This window comes from Malaclemys terrapin, chromosome 6 (genome assembly GCF_027887155.1).
Source record: "Malaclemys terrapin pileata isolate rMalTer1 chromosome 6, rMalTer1.hap1, whole genome shotgun sequence".
Taxonomy (NCBI): domain Eukaryota; kingdom Metazoa; phylum Chordata; order Testudines; family Emydidae; genus Malaclemys; species Malaclemys terrapin.
In genome coordinates, this window is record NC_071510.1 from 31,718,017 (window position 1) to 31,743,993 (window position 25,977).

At 38.7% G+C, this 25,977-nt stretch overlaps 1 protein-coding gene across 2 annotated transcripts in view; it reads right to left on the reverse strand.

Moving 5' to 3' along the window:
• MLLT3 (MLLT3 super elongation complex subunit) overlaps window positions 1-25,977 on the reverse strand; it is a 219,152-nt gene that overhangs the window by 73,443 nt on the left and 119,732 nt on the right. For both annotated transcript variants that reach the window (XM_054033230.1, XM_054033231.1), the window contains exons 3-5: window positions 22,549-22,631; window positions 18,567-18,710; window positions 10,672-10,791 (exon numbers count right to left, since the gene is read on the reverse strand). In XM_054033230.1, the coding sequence (XP_053889205.1) occupies window positions 10,672-10,791; window positions 18,567-18,710; window positions 22,549-22,631 (347 nt within the window). The remainder of the gene's footprint in view (window positions 1-10,671; window positions 10,792-18,566; window positions 18,711-22,548; window positions 22,632-25,977) is intronic.

Below are 25,977 nucleotides of genomic sequence, written 5' to 3' on the forward strand. Positions count from 1 at the left end.
CGTCTTACAAATATTAGAACTATGAAATAGCTACCTCTCTTTTCCTCCCCATAGATGTAAGGGGAAGAGGAACAGTTAATTGTTTTGTTTGTAATGTTTGCATTTTTGTTACTTAATATATTTTATTTAGTTTTGTGACATTTTAAAAAAACCTATCCAGAGCTTTCTTCAAACAATATGTCAAAAATACAGTAATAGTACATGCATAAACACAGCAGCCACCATAACACCAGAAAAACACTCCAAAAGCCTAAGAAGAAACTTGGGGATGGGGAACAATAAGAGACTGACCCACAAGACAGACATTTTTCATGGGTATATATTTGAAAACAAAAGAAAACTGGTATTGCCAGGCCTTCAGAGCCAGCAGTCAAGAGTCCAAACATTAGAGCTGGTCAAAAAATTTCTGATGGAATATTTTTCCACTGGAAAATGCCAATTCCTCAAAATCTAATCAATTTCCTACACAATGGAAAATTTGGCCTCTGCCCAGCTCTACCAACCATAAATGAAATGTGGCTGAGATAGGAAATTCAGTAGTCTAGCTGAGAAGACAGTTCTCTATGAATGCATTCTCACTGTGGGTCTAAACCACACTAGTATTTTAAATATATTAGACAGATTTTGAAACTTCCTGATTCAACTATCAAATTATTATGCACTCTACTAATCATAGAACTGGAAGGGGCCTTGAGAGGTCATCTAGTCCAGTCCCCTGCACTCGTGGCAGGACTAAGTATTATCTAGACCATCCCTGACAGGTGTTTGTCTAATCTGCTCTTAAAAATTTCCAATCATGGAGAGTCCACAACCTCCCTAGGCAATTTATTCCAGTGCTTAGCCACCCTGACAGTTAGGAAGTTTTTCCTAATGTCCAACCTAAACCTCCCTTGCTGCAATTTAAGTTCATTGCTTCTTGTCCGATCCTCAGAGGTTAAGAAGAACAATTTTTCTCCATCCTCCTTGTCACAATCTTTTATCTACTTGAAGGCATGTACTTGTGGCATACTAATGAAAGATAAGTGCCTTTAAACACTAAGCAGTAAATAAAATCTATTACTCCCCTTAACAATTCTGATGACATTTGAATGTTTGAAGGTAAGGCACTTCCCCACTTGCCATACCACTAATTAAAACAAAACCAAAAACATTAATCATTCCTGATTTTAGTCAAGACCATTTTCCTGGAGTTTTGAAGTGTGTGTGCGGGTAAAGCTTAAGTTCTATGTAAAACAAAACCCAAAGGCAAGATCTAGTGATTAATGCTGTTTTTATATTCCATATGGAAGGCCAAAGTCTGATTCTTGTGTTCTTTCATGTCTTGGCCAACCAAAGGCCAGGATGATGTCCTCAGTAGGGGTGTCTGGAAAACAAGAATTCCATTTCATGAGAAAGGTTTAAAAATTTGTCTTTTTTCTGGTCTGAATCAGAGAGAGCAGGGACTTGAATCTGAATCTCCCACATCTCAGGCGAGTGCCCTAATAACTGAGCTACAGGGTAATTCCTACACTGCAATGTCAGCCCAGGATTAGTAGAACTCAAGTTAGGAGACCCTGTGTTTATTAACCTAAGGCTTGAGCATCTACACACATTTGTAACTGAAGTTTAGGAATTGTTGAACCCTAGATCCCAACCTGAGTTCCGGCATCCTGCATTATGTGGGTCTAAGGACTTGTCTACACTTACCGGGGGATCAACGCGTGGTGATCGATGATGCATCGACAGTCAATTTAGCGGGTCTAGCGAAGACCCGCTAAATCGACCATGGATCACTCTCCTGTCAACTCCTGTACTCGACCTGAATGAGACATGCAAAGGGAGTCGACGGGAGAGCATCTCCTATCGACATAGCGTAGTGTGGACCCCGCGGTAAGTAGATCTAAGTACGTCAACTTCAGCTACATTATTCATGTAGCTGAAGTTGCATAACTTGGATCGATCTCCCCCCATAGTGTAGACAAGGCCTGAGTCCAATCAACTATAATCTAGACTTCCTAGCACTCTCCCAAAATGTGGCTGCTCGAGCTCTTTGTTGATGGTGCAGTGTGGGAAAACTTGACTGTCCACCAAACTTGACTACCTAGAGGACAAAGAAAGCCTGTGGGATTGTGGATTACTTTTGGCGGACCGCCAGAGCACATGTCCTGTGAGGCTGCATCTACACTGCAAAGCAAGAGGGCTTGATCCTGGGTCTTTTCTTGACAGCTGTGAAATAGGTCTTGGAGAGTTGCGGGATTAAGTAGTATGGAAACCCAGCCCAGCAGCCCTTGTTGGGTTTTTAAAAGAAACAAGTCCCCAGTTTAAAATTATCTTCTAAAACCAGGAAGTTGATGTGCTTATTGAAACCATGGTATCAACATTATGCTCACCATGGATAAATTTGGCTCCACGTTCATGCATGTAAAGAATTACATCAACCACTAGGACAGCCCCTCACTACAACTCAGATTCACTCTCACCTAAGTGTGATACATTCTTATCAACCACCACCCCTTTTGCAATCACTCTACATGACTCAACAACAGCTGGAAGAAAACAGCATGGGAGGCACAAAATTTCACAGGAAACAATAGTATTTTCATTCATCACATTCAATTAACATATGAGAATTAACTAAATAACTGGGTATACTGGCAGAGATGCATGAAAGTTCACCCATACTCTGTGTTGTATATATCTTAGTGCAAACAAATATATTTTTTAATTTATTTCCTTGGGTTTTTAAAAAACTAAGTGTTCTGAAGCATTTGATTTTCTCTCCACGCTAAAAAACAGTGCAAACAATAAAAGTGAGTGACAGATTCTGTTGCTGAAAGTGGCACATCAAGTAAACCTTTCAAGTGATGATTGTAACATTTAGATTGTGGATTATTGGCCGATAACGTATTTACATACCACGGCTTACCTTTGCCTACCTGTCAAATATCTAGTTGAAACAACCCAAGTGACTCATTTTATACTTTCTTTGGTATCTTGTATGACAAACATCAAAAGGATTATTAATATAGAGATTACATGCTTGTTAAAATACCCAAGTAAATTAAATAAAGGTACACACATTTCTTCAAGAAACATAATTCCCTTGATATAGCAGGAGTAACAGACCTGTAAAAGAAATATTTGGGAGAGCATGATGCAGTCAGGAAGTACTTTCCATAACATACAGACTGTGGCAGCCAATAAAAGAGAAAGTGCCTAGAGACTTAATCACCACTGGGATTATAAGGCAAAGAGATGGGGAAAATGGAGGATCTAAAACAACTGTCAGTTCCCATGCAAAGGCACATCAATGACTTCATGCTGCAAAATGTAATCTCCCAGTTTGGTTAAATAGATGCCATAGGGCAAGTGCCTTCCTATGAAAATGGTTTCAAAGAACTCAAGTAGCAGATAGACATGATGAAGCTAGTTAGCAATTGAAGCAATTTTGATTCATTACACTTAATGTAGTTATTAAATTGGCTATACTGGTACTACCAACCTAAACCAGCGTATTCAATGTTTTGTCTAAAAATTTAAGACAAGTGGTCATAAAACACACATTTTATTTCTAGGTATAATAAAGTCATTTCTTCAAATTTCATAGCCGTCTCCAAATAATCTGGAAACGTTAAGGTAAGAACAGGGAGTTAGCCTCACAAATTTGCCTCCTGATCTTAGGGTGGTGGGGGGCAAAGGATGTCAGGTGCAGGAGTTGCTTAGTTTCAGAAATTCAGATTAAAAATGACGTCTGCCATTTTATAATACTGAGCTTTTAATGTAAATATTCCGTTTTTGAATCTTGCTTAGCAGTATCGATCAATTTGGAAAGGCTTTGGTGTACAGCAGAGAGAATGTGCTAACACATACAGCAGAAGAAAAGAGGGGAGACAATTCCTTCTTAGGAGGGATACTTAATATTTTAGTGTCCCCTGCCCTGTTTTATTCACTATGTTTGTAGTTTTTTCCCTAAAAAGTGTTTTCCCCTACTGATTGTTCATTTCACAGACCTTACTATCCTCTCTCTCTCCTAAAGATTTCAACAAGGTCTGATCCATCTGGCAGATTGCATTATAGACAACAATGGCAGAAAAATAGAAAAACATTTTGGAGTGGGGTTAGCTCACTGTGGCCAAAAAGCCAGCAGGGGGAGCACAAGACACTGTTTTTCTGTAGGCAACGAATTTAATGGCTACTGTTTTTAGAAAGTAAATGGCATTACTTGGTGACTGATAGACTGATTCCAAAGGACCCTCCACATCAGATAATTATAAAATAGATTAAAATGTGGTTGTATAGTACTAGACACACTCATATATTTTGCATATTTAAAAAAATGAAATGAAAAAATCAGTACAACACACTTAAGTAATATAATTATTACAAGCCCTGATTTAACAGGTCATGTGGGATATTTATATATTTCTAAAGCATCCAGAGTCCTTGAAAATGTACACATTAAAGAAAGTTAAAGACAAGAAACTTATTTCTTTACCAAAACCCCTCCATATTCCTACGAGTCAATCTCAGCTTCCAAATCAGAACATTTGACTTTATAATGTTTGTCACATTAAATTATGTATGGTAGGAGATATAGGTGCCCATGTTGTTGAATCCATATTTCATAAGGATGGCCATACTGGGTCAGATCAAAGGTCCATCTAGCCCAGTATCCTGTCTTTCAACAATGGCCAATGCCAGGTGCCCCAGAGGGAATGAACAGAACAGGTAATCATCAAGTGATCCATCCCATCGCCCATACCCAGCTTCTGGCACACAAACAGCAGCTAGGGACACCATCCCTGCCCATCCTGGCTAATAGCCATTGATGGACCTATCCTCCATGAATTTATCTAGTTCTTTTTTGAACCCTGTTATAGTCTTGGCCTTGACAAGAACTTCTGGCAAGGAGTTCCACAGGTTGACTGTGTGTTGTGTGAAAAAATACTTCCTTTTGTTTGTTTTAAACCTGCTGCCTATTAATTTCATTTGGTGAGCCCTAGTTCTTGTGTTACTAGAAGGAATAAATAACACTTTCTTCTTTACTTTCTCCATACCAGTCATCTTTTTTCCAAGCTGAAAAGTCCCAGTTTTATTAATCTCTCCTCACATGGCAGCCATTCCATACTCCAAATCACTTTTGTTGCCCTTTTCTGAACCTTTTCCAATTCTAATATATCTTTTTTGAGATGGGGCAACCACATCTGCATGCAGTAGTCATGATATGGGAGTACCATGGATTTATATAGAGGTAATATATTTTCTGTCTTATTATCTATCCCTTTCTTAATGATTGCCAACATTTTGTTCGCTTTTTTGACTGCCGCTGCACATTGAGTGGATGTTTTCAGAGAACTATCCACAATGACTCCAAGATCTTTCTTGAGTGGTAACAGCTAATTTAGACCCCATCATTTTATATGTATAGTTGGGATTATGTTTTCCAATATGCATTACTTTGCATTTATAAACATTGAATTACATCTGCCATTTTGTTGCCCAGGCACCCAGTTCTGAGAGATCCTTTTGTAGCTCTTTGCAGTCTGCCTGGGACTTAGCTATCTTGAGTAGTTTTGTATCATCTGCAAATTTTGCCACCTCACGGTTTACCCCTTTTTCCAAATCACTTATGAATATGTTGAATAGGACTGGGCCCAGTCCAGACCCCTATATTCACTGGATCCCCCTTGTCCACATGCTTGTTGACCCCCTCAAAGAATTCTAATAGATTAGTGAGGCATGATTTCCCTTTACAAAAACCATGTTGACTATTCCCCAACAAATTATGTTCATCTATGTGTCTAACAATTTTGTTCTTTACTATAGTTTCAACCAGTTAGCCCAATACTGAAGTCAGGCTTACCGGCCTGTAATTGCCAGGGTCACCTCTGGAGCCCTTTTTAAAAATTGGCGTCACATTAGCTATCTCCAGTCATTTGGTACAGAAGCTAATTTAAATGATAGGTTACAGACTACAGTTAGTAGTCCTGCAATTTCATATTTGAATTCCTTCAGAACTCTTGGATGTATACCATCTAGTTCTGGTGTCTTATTACTGTTTAGTTTATCAGTTTGTTCAAAAACATCCTGTAATGACACCTTAATCTGGGACAGTTCCTCAGATTTGTCACCTAAAAAGAATGGGTCAGGCTTGGGAATCTCCCTCACATCCTCAATTGTGAAGACCAATGCAAAGAATTCATTTAGTTTCTCCGCAATGTCCTAATCGTCCTTGCGTGCTCCTTTAGCATCTCGATCATCCAGTGGCCCCACTGAAATGTTTATTGTAAACACACGGGAGTATTTATTTGATTAAAAACTCTTTCATTAGAATTATTATTCTCTCATCTGTCAAGAAAATACCTGAGTTTCCCTTTAATACTACTAGAGAGAACTTATATATTCATTTTCCACTGAAGATTTCAAGAATCAATTTAAACACCTGTTAAAAAGTATTATTGATATATCAACCAAAAAACATCCTTTTTAATGAAGATCTCATAAAACACTAATACTTGTTAGAACAATAGGTTTCTATACACCAAAAACTGTAAAACAAGGGACCTGATAAAATAAATGTTAAATAAGTTACAAATATCTGCCAAAACAACGATCTACAGTTTACTGGATGAGAAATTTTAGAATTATTTTTGGACTGTATACTATTTGGGGCAGAGATTTTTTCAACTGGGCAGTAACAGTTGTCCAATAGCACTTCTCGCCCTTCCCTGCATTTTGGTTCCCTCTCCTTTTAAATGTTCTTGCTAGTCTTATGATTTCAAGAATTTACCCCCTTATCTTGAATACTTATGAAATCCCCTCCTACCTATACCACAACGTTACTCAGAGAAGCCATGGAAAGACGATCTCTCTATGCATCTGTGACACGCATTGTCTAGGTATCAATAAATACAGCAACACTTGTTGGACTGCATTTCATGAACCTATAGCCCAACAAACATTCTCACCAACATCCTTTCAGGCACTATACTACATTTACAGAGGCTTTAGACTTTGTACCCTGGAATTACTACAGTGACGGGCACTTTACTGAAAGGACAGTCAACTTAAACTTGACAGAAGTGAGATTTTTTGACACCCAATATTATTATATCTGAAAGATGTTGGAAGAAAAACATTTTTAAAAATGTGAAGATGTGATCATAAAACCACAAAAATCTGCAAGAGAACTGAGGGACTTTTGCATACGAAAAATAAACCAGATTTCAAGTTGACCGTCTCCATTTAAAGCACTGATATGACGATATCAGTGAAGCCAGGACTCAATTGCCAGGGCCACACACAACATGGCAGGAGCTGCACAAGCTTCCCTACACAGCTCTGCCAAGGCACTACCATCTTAACGAAGATGCCTTAGGTCATTCAAATGATTTCAGAAGATGATGTTAGAGTAAGCAAGGTGTGATGGGTTTGTATTACCAATTAGTCCCTTCTGATTTTGGGCAAGTGAACATTTAGCCAACAATATCCATTTTTCTTCTTTGCACTCACAAGGTACTGCCTGTGAGCTGTGCAATTCTTCCTTGAATAAACCTAACTAGGAGTGCTGTATAACAGTCTGAAGTTGGTGAGTGGGAAGCTAACATTCTTGGACTTCTTGGTTTAAATATTTACAGTTAAGAACCATTGTCAATTTCAATAGTACCCTATATCTGTAAACCTAAACTGAAACCTGAAAACACTACCCACAAAATATAGACTAAAAAAGCCATTCAGTAATATTTAACTGCAACCTTAGAGAGTGCTGTAAAAAGTTACGTTCGCTCACTTGTACAGTCTGTTCACACCAATAAGGATGTGACACTGAAGTTGATGAAGTTACTCTAATTTATACCAGTTGTGGGTCTTGCCCTAAGTAAATACTACTCCTCAACAAGTTAGGGCTTAAAAATTTCCAAAAAGAAGTGGATTTCAATTTACAGAATGTTACCATAGAAGAATACCCAAGATTTTAATAATAATCGGGCTACAAATCCATTCCTCCAAATACAAGTGATAAGCATAAATAAGGCAACGCCTTGGAGCATATTTTTGCAGATATTTGTATCTGTTGCCATGAGCATAGAGTAATACTGCTGTCTATGTTGTATGAGAGGCTGGGAGGAGACAAGGCTGTTTCTGAGGGGAGAAGGCTGAATAATCCTTCCCACTGGCAAGTAATGCAATGTACTGATACAATGACTCTTTCCACTATTAAACACTGCAATGAACATCAGTTTAAAACTGAACAAAGAAGAAAGTGATTAATTAGAGGACTATCCCCATAGCTCTGGCATGCCACATTCCTTAGTGAGGGTTTATAGTGATAATTTATTGATATTTTATCTCTCTGGATCGCTGACACAGGAGAAAAGGAATAGCTGGGTACTTATGGCTAAAATTAAAACAATGGTTTAAATCAGACACTATTGCTGTTGCATGCCCTTATTAAGTAATCAGATAACTCAGTCATTCTTTTACAACAGTTTCACAGATATGGAATGCAAACCTCCACTGCTGTATGACTCTATAGCTGATCTTGTATCAAACCATTCCACTGCCATGTGGTTAGAAACTCACTGCTGGTAATTATATCAGCAGGGGCAATAAGCAAGGTAGAGCTCCTGAAGCAACAATTCAGTGAACATGGGCCTTTTCTATTGCCAAGACCCAATCTCCTGCTCCATATCTACCAAAATGGCTAGATACATTTACAGCAGGATAGCAAAGATCAATACAGTATAATATACAAGGCAGCATAAATGAAGAGACAATTGTACAGATGCACTGCCCATGCCAATGCACTCTGAACAATCACGATATGTAAAGTTGTTTTAAAATGGAAAGCATCAATATTTGTGTACTGTGGACTGAAATTTATGTAAGAAATTGTTGAGGTTCAAAACAAGAAAGGGCCTCTTCATAGTATGGTCATAATAGATTGGAAGATACCTTAAAAAATATTGACTTAACATCTTTGGGAGGAATCAAATCCCTGAATATATTTGCCAGTCAAATCAATTATTTTCTGTAGTAAGACACTGGGCTTTCTTTAATTCCGTGACTTACTTTTAGATCAACCTCACAATTACCATTTGTCAAGTGCCTTCCTACCCTTCCTTTTAATGTATTATTAAAAAGCAACCTGTACAGTGAAGCACTGAAGATGCAGATGTAACGCTGACAGACCCCGGTCATTGGTGAGCGGGATCGAACCGGGGACCTCTGGAGCTTAGGGCGTGAGCCTCTACCACATGAGATAAAAGCCAACTGGCTGTTAGCTAAGCCTGTAGAGCAGATTCATTTTATCTCTCTTTTTTTAAGTAGTCTTGGTGCTATTAAATGGGACAGAAAACCACATCCAAGGAGGTGTGTGGGTTACATAGATACAGAAAAAGAGGAAGGACAGTCCAGTAGTTAGGACTCTAACCTAGGATTTGGGAAGACCGGATTCAATTCTCTACTTTGGCACTGACTTCCTGTATGACCTTGAGCAAGTTAAATCTCTGAGCCACAGAGATTTAAAATGTAAACTGAGAGAACAGCACTTTCCTACCTTATAGGGGTGTTGTAGGGTAATTACACTAGAGATAGTGAGGTGCTCAAATACTATGGTAATGGGGGCCATATAAGCACAATAGATAGACCACTTGTTTCTATGTTTCCTTTTTAATTATGATCTATTTTGTATGTTACCAACATGTGCACTTAGCAATGTCATCTCTTTGTGTCAGGAACACATGGGTTCAGTGCCTTATTGATACACAGGTATTGGTGCTGGCATTTTACCGAGGGAACAGTGCTGTGCACATTTACATTGTATGTAAATGATAAGCAATAATAGTACTCTCATGGCATACAAAATCGGGTGCCAATAAGGTCAAAGAGTGTGCTTTAAAACGGTAAGAAGCAACAAAGGGAACCCAAACAATAAAATACTGAACAAAGAAAAGCAATCAGGATAGAGAGGATACTTATACATTGATTGCTTCATGAAGCAGGTGGGTGTTTTTTGTTTGTTTGAAAAAATCCTAAAATGCAGTTTATTCCCAATTTACTTAAGTGATCTGAAGAAATTCTCTGCTACTTTGAACATGTTAATTTACATATTTCACATGGCTCATTGAAATAATCATGCTTCTAGTACAGGAGGCTAATACTTTTACTATTTATTAGCTTCATTTATTCACATTGATGACCTGGAGACTGATGACAGATCTCCAATTGTGAAACAGCAAGTAAAAGAATAAATATAATTCAAAAACCCCAAGGTCACCACATCACAAGATGCGCTTTGCCCATTTATTTTGATGCATGTAAATTTATTTTAATTATTTAAATTGTTAAATTTAATTCTTTGTTTCAGTACTTGAAAGTATACTAGTAAATATTCTGTGGTATATTTTGCAAGAGTAATGAGATAGAGTTCTTTCAAATATTGGGAAGAGAAAAAAGCAATACTGTTATCTTTTAAGTGAAATATACAATGTAAATACTTGAACTGTTGGTTGTTCTCACAACCATCTGAGTTCTGCACTACTTTTAAAGTAGCAAGTCAGTAAATTCACTTCAGCAAAGTGCCTGTAACATTGCATCTGCTAGGTTATTGTGAAACACCAAGGAATAAATTTTAGAAATTGCTTTCCAGATTTGATTCACCACCTCAATTTCTCATATCAAAACGGGTCTCACCTTTGGCCCATGAGATGATTTCTTCTTCACTTCAGAAGAAGACAGGGAGTTACTGGGAAGGTTGAGGAGATGAAGGCTCTGTCCTGAAGAGACTGATGTGCCATCTGACATTACCATGATCTGTCATGAGAGAGGGAAATTAATGTACTGGTTAAATATCATAAAATACTATGTAAGGAATTAGTAATCATTTTGGGAGTGGAGATACTGCAAAATCTCCAACAAACAGCAATCTTGTTTTCCTCAATAGGTGTTGGATTATTTAAAAAAATTCCCATCCTCCATGCCCATATGCAAAAATCTGCACACACAAAAAACCCTTCAAAAACATGCCCAGTTTATATTAGAGTGAGTATTTTTTACATGTAAACCTGATGAAAAAAACCTGACGTCTCTTGGTTCGAATTAAAACCCAATTTGTACCCCCAATTCCATGTCCTCTATAACATTCAACACTTTTGAAAGAAATCAGTTTAATCTACTTGAGGAAGAAAGGCCTGCACTTATTGCCATCCCACTAAGCAATATAAATGTGAATCAGTCTTTCTGGAGTCTTGACTATTGAATAAAGCATTGTGATGTAAAATGTATTGACGATGCAACTGATGCTGGTTAAATTTAGTACCTGAAAGAATTAAGTGCCTTGGTTCTAAAATCCTTTAAGGGAGAGAATCCATCTTCCTAGTCAGACAGGCAAGATGCATCTATGCTGACTACTGAATCTGGCCTGATCTTGGAGGGTATATGTTATTGGGTAACATATAATCTATTTGCTAAGCAATGTATGATAAATAGGTAAACCAACCAACCAAACATATGGTAGCATCTTAAGATACTTTTGCAATGAAGCAACTATGGAGCTAACTGCATTGATGTATCAAAACTAATGGGACATCAATTGATGCAAGTGAGGTGTTTAGGGTCAGAACTTTAACTATGGCTAGTTGGAATACCACACCCAGGCAGGGGTTGAAACCTTACAAATATGGTCTTGAACACAGATGGTTGGAACACACACTTTGCCTCTACTATACACCACACAGTGGAGCTGGTTAGGTCTGCAAAGAGCATGGTTAATTCAAGTTCTCTCTTTTGAATCAGAGTCCACATTACAACATTATAAGCAAATATCCTTCTTTCTGGGGAATGTCATTTGTGCTAGCATGAGTTTATCTTCATTTTCATCCTCCGAGTCCCCTTCTATAACATTGGTCTTGCTAGCTAAAACATAACGTTAAGAAAAAGTTTGGCTGTGAACACTTTCTTTTGAAACTTAGCACATTTCCTCGAAGCTTAAATTAAGGAAGGAGACAGGCCTAGGGTTCAGCTGAAGGGCTACTTCTCAAAGAGTTCAGCTGATAAAACATGGTGCCCTTTACTTAGTCGGGAAAACCATTATGCTGCATTTATGAGCACTTCCTTTGGAAAACACTTTGAAATCCCATAGCCATTGAGGGTATGTCTTCATTGCTGTGTTAGCTCAGGCTGTAGCATGGATGTTGTCCCTAGCTCCCCAACGTTCACACAGAACATCCATTGACCCAGGCTTGAGGGTATTTTAAGCCTGCACTAACATATATAGCTGAGGATATAGGCTTGATATAGGGTTTTGCCTCAACCTGGGCTGGCAATCTGCTTACTTTGAAGTGAGGGTGCAGACTAATCAACGAGTGCTGACACTCCTTCAGTACCTTCCCACCATTCCACCTGGGTCATATTTCTTCCCCTCTACCTACTCCCCTCTTCTGCACTGGAACTCACCTACAAGTTTATATGGTGAAATCAGCCTTTAAACCCCATGCATGCCTACTACATTTCTGCTGAGTTTTCACAGCACTCTCACACACAGTCTGAGAAATCCTCTTCCCAGTGTGCTGCCAGCTGTCCAGATGCTGACATGACGGTTCTGATGAACCTCTGGTGTGAGATCACTAAGACCCATGATTTGGGGAGATGTAGCCAAGATGAGCAGTTCTAAGAGGAAATCTCCAAGAATTTGACAGCAGAAGGAATTCAGTGGAAGGCATCTTAGTGCAGGGAGAAACATCAAAACTTTGAAGATTGCATATAGGAAGGTCCTGAATCACAACTCCACAACCAGAAAATCACCATAAACATGCCTGTTTCGTTGCCAAAGTCAATGAAAGAAAAATTGAACAAGGCTCAAACCTTTTAAAACTCCACCCTGGAACCAATAAGCTCATATTTTCAACAGTTAAAATAACTTAAGGTCAAAAGTACTGAGATAGACTTGATTTTAACTAAAACGAACGAGAAAAAAAAATGTGTCCCAACATTCAACCACCATTCCTATACATTAAAAACTAAAGGGGAATTAAAGCTCTTGGATCTTCTAAACTATGTGTTGGACACTAAAGCAAATGCTAATCATATCGTTTAAATAAACTCAATTCAATTACTTAACTCATGCAGAACAAAAGATTAAAGATAATCCTTTGCCTAAAGGAACACTATACCTAACGTTGGTCCTTGAGAGGCTCAAGCTTACCCAACTAGTACATTTTTTTCATTACAGTAGATTATTTACAGGAGATTCAGAATATATACTTCATGCAGTAGAAGCAATTAAGAGACTACTTGTTCAAAATATAGGGACCTATTGTAATCTCAGATAGCATTAAGTGATAAGTATATAATGAATATTGGCAAACACTGAACTTCAATCATGACATCTTTAAGAAATGTCACTTTTCTGACAACTTACAGTTCCCTTGTTTAAAGTACCACTCCCCAAGATGCTCATTTTTATTTCTTCCTTCTATTCATTAGAAGACCAGCTGTCTATCCATGGGGAGAGAGGTTTCTGCAATAGGAGCAACTTGTACTTCTAAAATTAGTTCTGATACAGCATAGACAAAAAGAAAAACATCTGTTTCCAAGAGAGTTATTTGCTGCACTGATTAACAGCAACCTACTCCTTGCAACCTCTTGATCTAAAACCTCAAACCACATCATTAATAACCACACATATTTGTAATAATTCTCCCAAAATGTTATAAATTGGACTGTTTTTGTAAGTTATGATAGCTGCTCTCCAAAGGCTGCCTGTATACTGTAGTTAAAGGAGGAACTGATGGATTTGGAGTCCCTTTCCAAAGAGTCAAGAGTATTAATTACACAATTGCAAACTGTACAAACATTCAATTTTTTGTACAGATGGCAGACAGGGCTGTATTATATTATTGTCTTAACATGAACTAAAAATATTTTTCCTGTGTTTTCCTGCAAAACTCACAAGGCAGTTGTTTGTAATGTCATATTGAAACAGGTGGTTTGTCCGAGGAAGACTGGGGTTTTCGGAGGCAAAAATCCAATTTAACTGTTACCTATCATTCAAAGTCCTCCAAATTAACTTCTTGCTACTGACTTAAGAAACAGATGAGATACCACTTCTACCAATTCTAATCTAATTTTTGACAGAAAATAAACAGTGGAATGGAATCAAATGAACCTTCTTTACCCACAGAATGAAGGGGAAAGTGAGCCAAACTTTGCACCCAGCTAATTGTTCTCTGTCTAGAATGAGAGGTTTCTGAGAGGTATGCTTATACTTACCGTTGTTAAAACTATTGGTTTTGGGTCAGAAAGAGGTCCACGTCAGAGTCTTCATTCAAATACAAGAGGAGTTTTCTTCAATGGAAACTGTTTTTTTGTCTTCTGGGATTTGATCTACAGTCAGGTTGATGAGGCACATTGCTTATGTATATAAGGCAAGACCAACTGGTTGCCACTGCTCCTTGCCAATCAATCCTGCCACATCATCATTACTGTACTCTACTTAAGAAAAAACAAGGACAGAGTTTCATGCTGACTTTTTCATTGCAAATTCCTTGTTCTGCGAGAAATGCTACTTAATCTGGGACAGCATCTTTAGAGAAAGAGATGGACTGAACTCCACTGGAGATAGTGAATATTCATGCAAGGATTTGTTAAAACCTGCTCCTGCAGATCCTTTCCCTCTCCACATAGATTCAAAAACCCAGAGATTAATTTAATTAAAACTGGAAGCTAGAGATGGACAAAGTTATTTCTGAAGGGATTTCTGTGTAGAAAATGTCCTCCTGCAGAAACCAAGCTTTGAGAAAGGACTTGTAAATTGGACATGACCTTTGTACAATTGTTTGGAACAAATGTTCTCCTTAAATTTCTTGATTATAGAAATATCAGTTCCAAGGCGAAATTACACCTTATCTTTTTTTGTGATAAGCAAGAAAATAATTCCAGACTGGAAGGGAAATTAGGTACACAGAATCAGCTGAATCTTAGTATCTTCTGACTTACGGTGATTTAGGATACATTTTGTGCTTCAACTTTGATGACACTAAATGTAGTGTTAGACAGAAGACTACCGTTATTGAAATATGGCATGACTCCAAGTTATTCTAGATTGGTCTTCTGGGTGGACTCCAGTATTTTCCAACAGTCTGAAAACAGGCTTAGCAAATGCAAATAGTTCTCCTCTGTGTTTGTTTCTCGTGTCTAAAGAAAAAGCCTCAATTTATTTTCAAAGCATGTGTACTTGGATAGTGCCTACACAAAGCCTGCCCTTCATCTTTATGATGGCGGGAAGATATACTCTAACTCCCCTCTCCCCCTCACCCCACCTCCTCCTTAGAGATAAGACAAGCATTTGGAGTCAAGCTTATCATTTGGAAGGGAATATTCCAAAATGGGATTTGAACAGTAATCATTCAGAATCAAGACGACCATAAAAGGAAGAACAGTATCATTTTCAGGAAAGTGGATGTACTGTAGTAATGTATTTCCCATCCTGTTTGCACACAGGACACATTAATGCAGGACTTGAGCTTTGGAAAGAAAATAAACATTCGCCATACAACTATAAAAAAAACAAGCAAAAGATTCTCAATTTGGGAGAGTTTTATAGAGTCCATCTTTTACTCTTAAAAAGAAAACACAGTATTTTACATTTAAAGAGCACCATTCATCTTGAAGGAGAATAACTCGACCTTGTCTTAAATGTTGCCAACTAGAGACATAAATCACTAGGCCTCCAGTTTAAATTTCCTGAAGCAGCTTCATTTGACTTGCGAGAAGCACATGCAGGACTATTCATGGTTTGGGCTTCCACATAAGGGGAAGACAGAAGCTGAAACAATGATGCTGAAAACACTCCTAAATTAATTGCCCTGAAAATGCTCATCTTGATCTGAAGTGTATCACTTGCATCAGCAGTGCTACATCCTAGATTCAGTCAGTTGTTTATTCAATCACTCTTCAGTATAGAGGGGAGGGGCAGATTTTCAGTGCTCCTACCTCTGCCCCGAAGAGTAAGGAGAATTTACATTAGTAAAAATAAAATGGGTCTTCCAGTATTGGAGGTCGATGAGGACCTTTAATCCTTCAGGTGTAATTTAACTACTAAATGGACAAGACCTTATTGCATTTTCTGTATTGAATTGATTTGATATAGGCCACTAGCAAAGAGATAATTAACAGAGGGAAGTATGAAAGACTAGTAGCCTCAGATACAGGTGACTTGTTGACTGCCAGTACATGAGGAAGGTGAGAGACAAAAGACAATGATGGTTGGTTTGTCTTCTCCAAATAGCAAGAGAAAATGATGCACAATAAACTAGGGTTACCATACATCCTCTTTTTCCCGGACATGTCCGGCTTTTCGGCAGTCAAACCCCCATCCGGGGGGAATTGCCAAAAAGCCGAACATATCCGGGAAAATGGCGGCTCTGCTCCTCCCCTGACTCTTCGGCTCTGTTTAAGAGCCGAGCTGCCCGAGCGCTATGGGCTTCAGGCAGCCCCCTTGCCTCTGGACCCTGCGCCGCCAGAGCCCGGGAGCGGAAGTGCCCGGAGGCATAGGGGCTGCCCAAAGCCCGAGCACTACCGGCTTCACGGTTTGCCAGGCAGCCTCCAGACCCTGCGCCCCCGGCTGGGCGCTTCCCCTCCCGGGCTCCAGCTGCGCTGGGGAAGCGCCAGCCGGGCGCGCAGGGTCTGGGGGGTGCCCGGCAAACCGTGAAGCCACTAGCGCTCCGGCAGCCCTTTCCGCATGGCTGGGAGTGGGAGGGAGGAGGGGGCGGAGTTAGGGCGGGGAAAGGGCGGAGCTAGGGGTGGGGAAATGGGCGGGGCCAGGGCCCGTGGAGGGTCCTCTTTTTTTATTTATTAGATACGGTAACCCTAACAATAAACAGATAATGATGTATACAGAACAAGAGGGATAAATGCATTTTGGCACCGCACAAAGTTAAGTTATTTATAATCAAACCTAAGGTGTTAGACACTTATTGTCCAGCTGAAAAACAAATAAATGGTAGCAAGACAGTCAACATGATCTGTGGTTTTTTGTTTTTTTTTAATAATTAAAATTGTTAGAAAGTGTACATTCAGGTTACCTTACAATAGCAGAACTAACTTTTCCAGCGAAGCCTGGACTGATATACAATATGCTAAGTATTTAAAAAGGGACTTTTCAAATATTTTTGGCCTTTTATCTATAAGCACATTTTAAAAAGCCAGAAATAAGCCCATCCAGGGGTGCACTTCTAATTCTAGCAAATGCAAGTTAAATGTAGCTCATCTTTCTATACCCACAGGGGGCTACTATAGCAATAGACTTATCCTTTTCTCCAGAAACATACCTAGCTCCCTTTTCCAATTTATGCACACCACTTACTTAATGTTTTATTTTCAAAGATCCTATTAAGCTAAAACATTTTGCCTGAAATACTTATAAAACTAGTCCCGTCTTCAATTTCAGTCCATGACTACTTGTTTTCTAACTAGTTACTGTCTCAAATCATTTGTAACCATTGATCCATCCCTTTCTTTTTGTGACTGTATACATTTGTACAAGACCTATTCTTTTTTCGAAGACCCCCTACATAAGCCAAATAAGAATAATCCTTTTATTTACTTATGACTACTCAACGTATAAACAAACCTCTTCCTCATATAAACACACACCAAAACAGTGAGGCACTTTCCTCCAAAGATGTTAACATTCATACATGTGATATAAGTTTGTCCCTCTTACACTAACAGACTGTCTTAGGTCTACTAACACCCATTCAACCGATATGGAAAGAAGTCTAAAGCTACTTCTACATAGTCCCACAATCTGGACTATGGCACATACCAGCATGCTACATTGTAACTCCCCCATGTGGATGTTGCTGTTCGTGTTAATGTAGTCCTCTAACTAGGTACCTTTTAGTTAGCACAGGCAGCTTCCACACAAGGGAATTACAGTGCAGCATGCTAGCAGATGCTGCAATTCACACCCTCAAAGTCTTACCTACAGGGTCATAGACAAACTTTAAGTTGGTGTAACTTACACCTTCATACATGGTCTTCTGGCTCCTACTATGTAACTTACACCAACTTTGTCTCTCTTGCAAATCAGAAGAGCAGGTACAAGTAGATCAAAAGCAGTGTGAGGGTAAGGGAGTCTAATTCATGCTGCCTTACATATCTCTTCTGCACTCGGTCCACTTAATTTTCCAAACACTATAATCACATTTTTTTAAACAAAGTTTAACTTTGTGTTATTTGATCTCACCACAGTTTGTATCCTGCATTTCAGCTTCAGAGGCCCATATAAAGCAGTTTCATTTATGAACTTAATTTCCTTATTGCCTTTGCAGAAATAAATGTGAAGACTTTAACCTTGAAGACAGTGAAAGATACCATTAACTAATAGTGTACTTTGGCATTAGTCAGTCAAAAAAAAAAAAAAAAAGTCTGCTTACTTGTTCCCCCTCAAACAACAGGCAGTAAGCTAATCACTCACATACTCCACTTAATTTTACTCTCAAAGCAACTTTTATTACACTCAGTGCACCAGCAATAAGCAGCAAGTTCTTTAATGTGATGACTATCAACATGGGCGTGGGACTCACCCCTCCGGCCTTCAGCAACTTTCTTCTGAATTCTTCAGTTGGGTTGTTGAATGTGAGCTTTTCGCAGCGGAGGTGGTTTACAGGTGGGTGGCCTTCAAGGTGCAGGAATAAGTCATAGTCAAAGCGGACTTTCTTCGGTTCTTCCTGAGGGTTGAAAATAACCAAATAGAAAAAGTCTACCACCACAAATAATTAGCTTAAAAACAAGTGCTACATATAAGAGTTAAGTAAAGAAGGTGTCAATTAAAATGAATGTTACGACATTTGTTACGACATTAAAACTAGTGGCATAAAGCTTGTAGCAACAGTTCATTTTTAATGTAAGATCCTCTGTAGTAATCTGGGGCTGATTCTTCTTCATAAGCAGTAAAAAAAAAAAAAAAAAAAAAAAGTTAACCGGAATAAAACTGACAACCTAGCATACTCCTGTGTATGGTCTCTGCTCATTTTTTTCCTTGTCACTACTGATGTGACCTCATCACCCAGGATCCAGACTAATCAACTAGATTTCCAAAAATTCCACCACAAAATAAATAAAATAATCTTGCTATTGCTAGTGTAGTAAGGAATGACACTTTCAGGTAGTAATTACATATAGCTTTTTTCCATGTTCCCTGTACCAATATAGGGAGTAAAATGGGGGTAAGTCACACATGACATGGAAGGGATCAACAATGCTTTATCACTTGGAAAGCTCCTCTACCAAAAAAGTTACTAATATCAATGACTAGACTCCAATTTTTAATACCAGGACAAGGAATCAATTAAGCATGTTGTAGGCTTACAACTATCCTTGTATATTTCTCTCTTAGAAGCCCCAAATGGGGCAACTACTCCACAAGAGCAAGTCTTAAGAGAAGACAACAATGGACATCACTCAACTCGCTATGCCTGTCAGTTGTACAACACAAGTTGCCAAAAAATGGACACGTAAGACAGAGTACTAATAAGAGAAAAATAAGCTGTCAGATTTATAAGAGAGTCCTTAGCTCTCCCAAGTATAACAGTTTCAGCATACATCCAGCATGTCTTTTTGATCATAAGCTACTCAGAGGGAGTGCTGTATTTGGGTCTCGTTCGGTGGCAAGCACACTACGGGTGCTTACATCATATCAAAAAAGCGTTTACTTTTGACTCCTCAGGATTCCAAGGATGTGGACAGCAGGAAGCTTGAAAATCATAATTACAGTAAAAAAAATTCAAAACAAAGATTTTAAACTAAGTCAGGTTAAGTCCTCAAAGCTGCTTTATCTCTGAACTTGAAGCAGTGACCCAGGAAAAGGAACTGGGATAAGCAGCCTGCAGTAGCTTGTTTCTGAAGACAGACAGAGGAGAGCAGTCCCCTTTAGATGAACCAGTAGCTTGATTGACTATATTGAAATGTACCACGGATGAAGACAGAGAGGCTAATACATGGTTTCTTGGGAAAAATTAAGTAAATTATTCCTCAAACTATTTGGGCAGAGTCATACCATTCCCCTGGCCATTCAGGTTTGCTATATAAGCCCAAGTTGAAGAAGTGAACAAACTGGAGTCTTCAAAGAATTTTGCTGAACATTTGATGACCAGAGCCTGTCACTTCAAAGCAGAAATTTACTGTAAGAAGCATCCATAAAAGCCACAGCCATTATTTAATGGCAGCCCTGACAGGAGGGCAGAACACACTGAAACTCACTTTAACTCCCCTAGTTGGCTCATATACCCTTTTTAAAAATGAAAGTGCATTTTTCAATGTAGTGAAACCTTGGATCTAAAAGCATGTTTTAAGGGACTACCGTACATTTCTCAATTGCTGTTAACTGCACCCTCATTGCAGCTGAATATGCCATATGCTTCTCTGCATTCCTGCGATTCCTTAAAGCTTTGAAAAATTTTCTGTCAGAGGGAAGAGCATATTGGATTTTCTACCAATTCCTTTAGTCTCAGGAACAGGAATACTGTAATTCTTTGAGTCCAAAATCCACAGCAGATGGCTTCCTGCACCCCTTTCTTGTCTACATAAACCTTGGACACCTTCGGAATCAGAAATGGAAAAGTTGTCTACCTTGAATAAGTGATGATCATCTGTCTCCTCTTCCTCCTCCAATCTATCCCCTCATTCTCTGTACTGGAATCCCTGTAAAGCAGCTTGGGGGAGGAAGAGTAGCTGAGCCAGGAGAAGGTAATATTTTGGCTGCAGAGACCCTCACGAATTAGAGTTGGCCCTATTTTTGTGTCTTTTCCCCTTTGTGTGCTATTGACCACAGGAAGGGTTTTGATGCTGCATCTGTGAGAAGAACTGGCTGACCCACAGTCCAACTGCTGCTTCTTGATTTCCATGGCACCAAAACAGGGGTGAGGGACGTTTGCAAATTCCCAATTCCAAATGTTGCTTGAGAATGAGGTGAGCTGTAATCATTGGAGCCTTGTCCTTGATTTCAGTACATGCCACAATTCCTGCTGGAGAGCTCCTGTGACTTGAAGGCCTCCATATTCAGCAAAGGCAGCCAAAAGTCTGGGTGGAAAACAAAAAAAGAAATGTCGGGCGGGAAGCCTCTGTAGAGATGCTTCAATGAATCACTGTCTTCTGACTTTGAGTCCCCGGTTTTGGGCTGAATTCTGAATGGATGGGGCTTAAAGACTCAGAAAATGGACTGCTTTTCTATAATCAAGTCAGATATCCTGGAATGAACCAAGCTACTCCCTAAAGGAGACAAATGCACCAAAAATGCACCAAAAAGCCAGTTAATCACTAAATCAATTCTATTTCTTTCTCCACTATCAGGTGAGGCAGAGTAAAACACTCCACAGATTGATACAGGGAACATTGCAAATCTTATCATTCAACATCTACGATTCAAAACAAACAACCTAAAAGGTACCTGAGCAAATCCTAAAATAGGATGAGCAGAAAAAAATCATGTACTGTATCTTGGCAGAACTTTCCATAGAAAAGAATGGAACATTGTAGTGGCTACTTAAAAGCATTTTGAAACTTGTGCACTTATCTAAACCACCTTTTAAGTGAGCGGATTTCAATGAATACTTTGGCTACGCAAGGATTTTTTTAGTGCACTAGTCTTATTTAAAATTCTAAAAACAGAGATGTAACCAAAATATATAAATGCGTGTTTCTATTTCAAGCCAGTATGTCAAACTACATTTTGGTGAATTCAGTATTACACGATAAGTTGCTAATACTGTTTGTGTATTTCATTTACAACAGCAGCTCCACCAAACCACATTGAACGGTCATATGTATGCAACTTGAAATACTGTGATACTTTACACTAAAGTACTTTACACTAAATTCAAGAAGCTATGGAACTTTGATTATTCCCCTCCATCTCTGCCCCCCAAAATCCAATTCTTTTTTATCTGAAAAGTTATTAGCTATAGAGTCCCTTTCATGTATTTAATTAAAATCTCAATGTTAACTACCTTAAGTACCTGCAGAAAACAAAGTATCTATCGGAAATTATACTGAATACTAAGCCACAATACTGAAATCTTTGTGGAATGGCAAAAACTCTATTTTTAACTGTGCCCCCTGGTAATGCTGAATTCAAAAGTATCATTATTCACATTACACTAATTTTTTTTCCCCAGAGAGGATACGGTATAAAAAGTAAACTAATGACACAAATTGGCAATATTAATTAGAATAATGGGACCTATGTAAAAACAGCATCAAAATCAGCTTCTTTTTTTAAACTCAAGTACCATTTTAAAAACTTCCTAAAATCCCAGTCAATTTCTGACAAAGTCTAGTAATCCTTCTCAGTTTTTCTCAGGTAATCCTAATTTCATAGAACAATCTGCACATATCACTGTGCAAACCAATTCTGTCATTCAAACTAGCCATAATTTTTAGAGTTTGTAGTAATTTTTTATGATGGCATTTAACAAGTTTTTTGTGATTTGTGAATTAAAATGCAAACTCTATCAAATAACTTGCATATTAATTTTTTTGCAGGAAGTTAAATAGTTTCAGACTGCATACCTTGTTTTTGAAGTAAACCTCAATTGGCAAAATGAAACCAGCATACCCAGATTCTTCAACTTTGTAAGGTGGATCTTTACACACTGAAACAATAAAAAAGAAGAAGATCTGTTAAATAACAAGGGTCATTAGTAGTTTAAAGAAGATGGCAAGATTAGAATGAGCATTTCATTAGACATGTAGGTACAGAGTTGGTCACAGTTTTGTCTTTTACTTCCCTCTGCTGAGTTCAAGGTGCATGTGAATTTATTGATTTTTTGTATTTAAACCAGATTTTTTTATTTTGTAATGTAAATTATAATTCATTTTTCTTTTTAAAAATAACCTATTTAATATTAAAACTGAATTCAATATAAAATATGTTAAGGCCTAAACATGTCACCTCTCAAAACATTTACCAGTAACTAAAAATAAATATGTTGAATCCATGAGCCTCTTATCAAAAACTTTGAGTTAAAGTCTGCTTTTCTATATAAAGAAAGAGTTAGGAAAAAACAACAAAGTTTTGAGATCAAATTTAATAAATATGGCACAATAGGCCAGGTACTGTGTTAAGTGCTTGATCCAATGGAGGACCCAAAGGCTGTACTTCTGGGTGTAAGACTGGCAAAGTAATCAAAGGCATCGGGATCCAGCCTCAGATTTCAGGAGACACCATCATGCATCTGACCAGGATCATCCACTGAGCCCATCTGGGTGGTCTCAGACTCCTATTTTATAGCTTTTCCCTACATGAGTTCTGATTGTCTCAGTTCTCAAATTATGAATATGACTCCACCCACCATGAAAAATTATTCTCCAGCTCATGGAAAAACATTGAAGTTTATGTATCCAAGTGTATGTAATTCATTGAAGATTGTTTTGTTTAATAAAAATATATGTTAGATACTGTTTATGTTTAATTAAATTCCAGTTACCATCCTAATACAGTTTGACACAAATCATGAGCAAAATATTAATTCTCTAGTACATAAGCAGTATATCATTCACCATTTTCTAAAACATTTAGATGTACAGTTAATAAATATCTAAATATATTGAGCTCTATAATTGCTTTAAAATAGCTATCGTATATCGATGAATGAGAATGCACCTTTCTTTAAAAAATAGCTGAAGTACAAATGGAAAACTGATTAAAACAGTTTATTTAAACCATTAATTAAATTGCCTTGATTTAAATCAATCCACCATGGTGGAGTTTGTGAAACACCCTTTCAAAGACAGTAAAGCAACTCTGTAATTTGTGTATTACTGTATCCCAATTAAACCAAAATCTGCCACATGCTGAAAAGCCACGATATTCTGGCATATAGTAGGCTTTGGTAGTCTCAAGAATGGGGAATTATGTTACGGTATTAGAGCAGTACATACAAATGGTACACCTTAGGGTGTGGACTTCTATAATAGGATAAGATTTACAATATCAATATACCTAGATAACATTTTCCCCTATATTGTCGATGTAGTACATGCACTTTTAGTTGTGTGTAACTCCAGCAACTTTAAACATGAGCCTTGGGACTAAAACTCTTAACTCAAGCCAAAACTCTAGCCCTGACCTTTTCAAAAAGTTCAGGAGATTCAGAACCCAGGCCTCTTCTTCCTCCAGTTTAGCTATGCTAAAGCATTGCAGAGTAAATGACATGATACAAGATCACACTAAGCTGAGAGCGCTAGGGAAACCTTAACTCTTGAGAGGTGTTAAGCCAGTTCCTTAATATTATATCAGTGTTTGTACAAGCTAATTTCCTGTGTGCTATCATCTCAGTGACACGATAGGAGATTGCCAGATCCTCTGCGGATGACTGGTGGAACTGATGTGAACACATACTTCTCTGGACCATCTGGTCTTGTTATATCAGTGTTAGCTGACAGATTGAACCTGTGTATAGTAATTCCCCAGATAAATTAGTATCTGCTGCACTATAAGAGCTCATTTGGTATTGCTAGGAGGTTGCATTGTAAAATGTATGTTATATGAAGTGAGTGACCTTATATACCAGGGTGGCCAAACTTACTGACCCTCCAAGCCATATATGACAATCTTCAGAAGTTTGAGAGCCAGAGCATTCCTGCCAGGGCTCGGGGCTTCAGCTTCAGCCACAGGGCAAAAGCCCCGAGAACCTCCTCCTTGCTGTGCATAAGCCCCTACTCCACCACAAGGCAGAGGTGCCGAGCTCCTCCCATCCAGTCTGGTAGGTGGAAAATGAGGGGGAGGGGCTCTTCTGCGAGCCATACTTTAATGGTCAAAGAGCCACACGTGGGCTCGTGAGCCACTGTTTGGCCATCCCTGTTATATACATTAAACAGAAACATTGTTACCACAGATGCTGTACGTACTACTAATAAAAACCCAACAACAGCGCACAGTGCACTTTACAGACAGATCAGAGAAACAAGTTGCCTGTCCCAAATTAATTACAATCTATATAGACAAGGTAAAACCATATATTTAAGGTGCAGGCAAGTATTCAGGTGCTACAGAACCTACCACAACTCTCCAGCTTCCACAGTGAGTGTGGCTGCTACTACACACTAAAGTGAGTATAGTCGGTGTGTTCCCCCGCTGTGGCCAGGCAAGCTCTGCTGCTCACTGCAGAGTACCGAGGGGGGTAGGGCCATAGCTCCTCCTTCTGGCCCTCCCCTTTGGGATGGCTATAGCGCTGTTAGCCCTGTGCAGCCCTTGGACCAGACTCGGTGCAGAAGCGAGAAAGATTCCATACACGACCACTTCCCTGCATACCAGTGCAGCAGCCTGTCAGCATGTAGTTTACATCTCATAAACCAAGGATGCAGGAAAGGGAGGCAGGAAAAGCAGCATGAACACACCCTAATGTTTCGTATGTGCTATGTTCATTACACGCTCCCCCCCCCCATCCAATCATTATTTAAAATGTCTTTCAAATTTTCTTGGCAGGAAAGAGGAGGAATTACAGTTCATGAAAGTCTCTTGAAAGAAGTGGATTTTAAGAAGGGGTTTGAAGGAGAGGGCTAAGTAAGATAGAGCAAAACAAAGAGGGGAGTTTCAGACATAGGGATCTTTTTAAGCTTTAAACTCAGCCATTTATCTGAAAAACAGCCAATGCCAGTATTCCAGATTTCACATAGTATTAACAGCATACAAGTGTTCTCTTTTAAAGCCAAGAACTTTTACATGCTGAAGAAGCTTTTGAAAACTAAGACTATTATGTTTAAATTAAGGGCATTCACTTGTTAAAGTAAAACATACTGACACCTCCTGAATGCAGGTTACATGAGCTCTACTCCTCCTCCCTGACCCTGGAAAGTCAGGCTAGGAGACAGGTTTTACCATAGGCACGGGAACTAGGGGAATGGGGGATGCTGCAGCACCCCCAGACTCCAGGTTGCCAGCCCCGTGCACCCAGGGTCCCGGCTGCTGGCTACTAGAGTACTACAAGTAAAACCTAG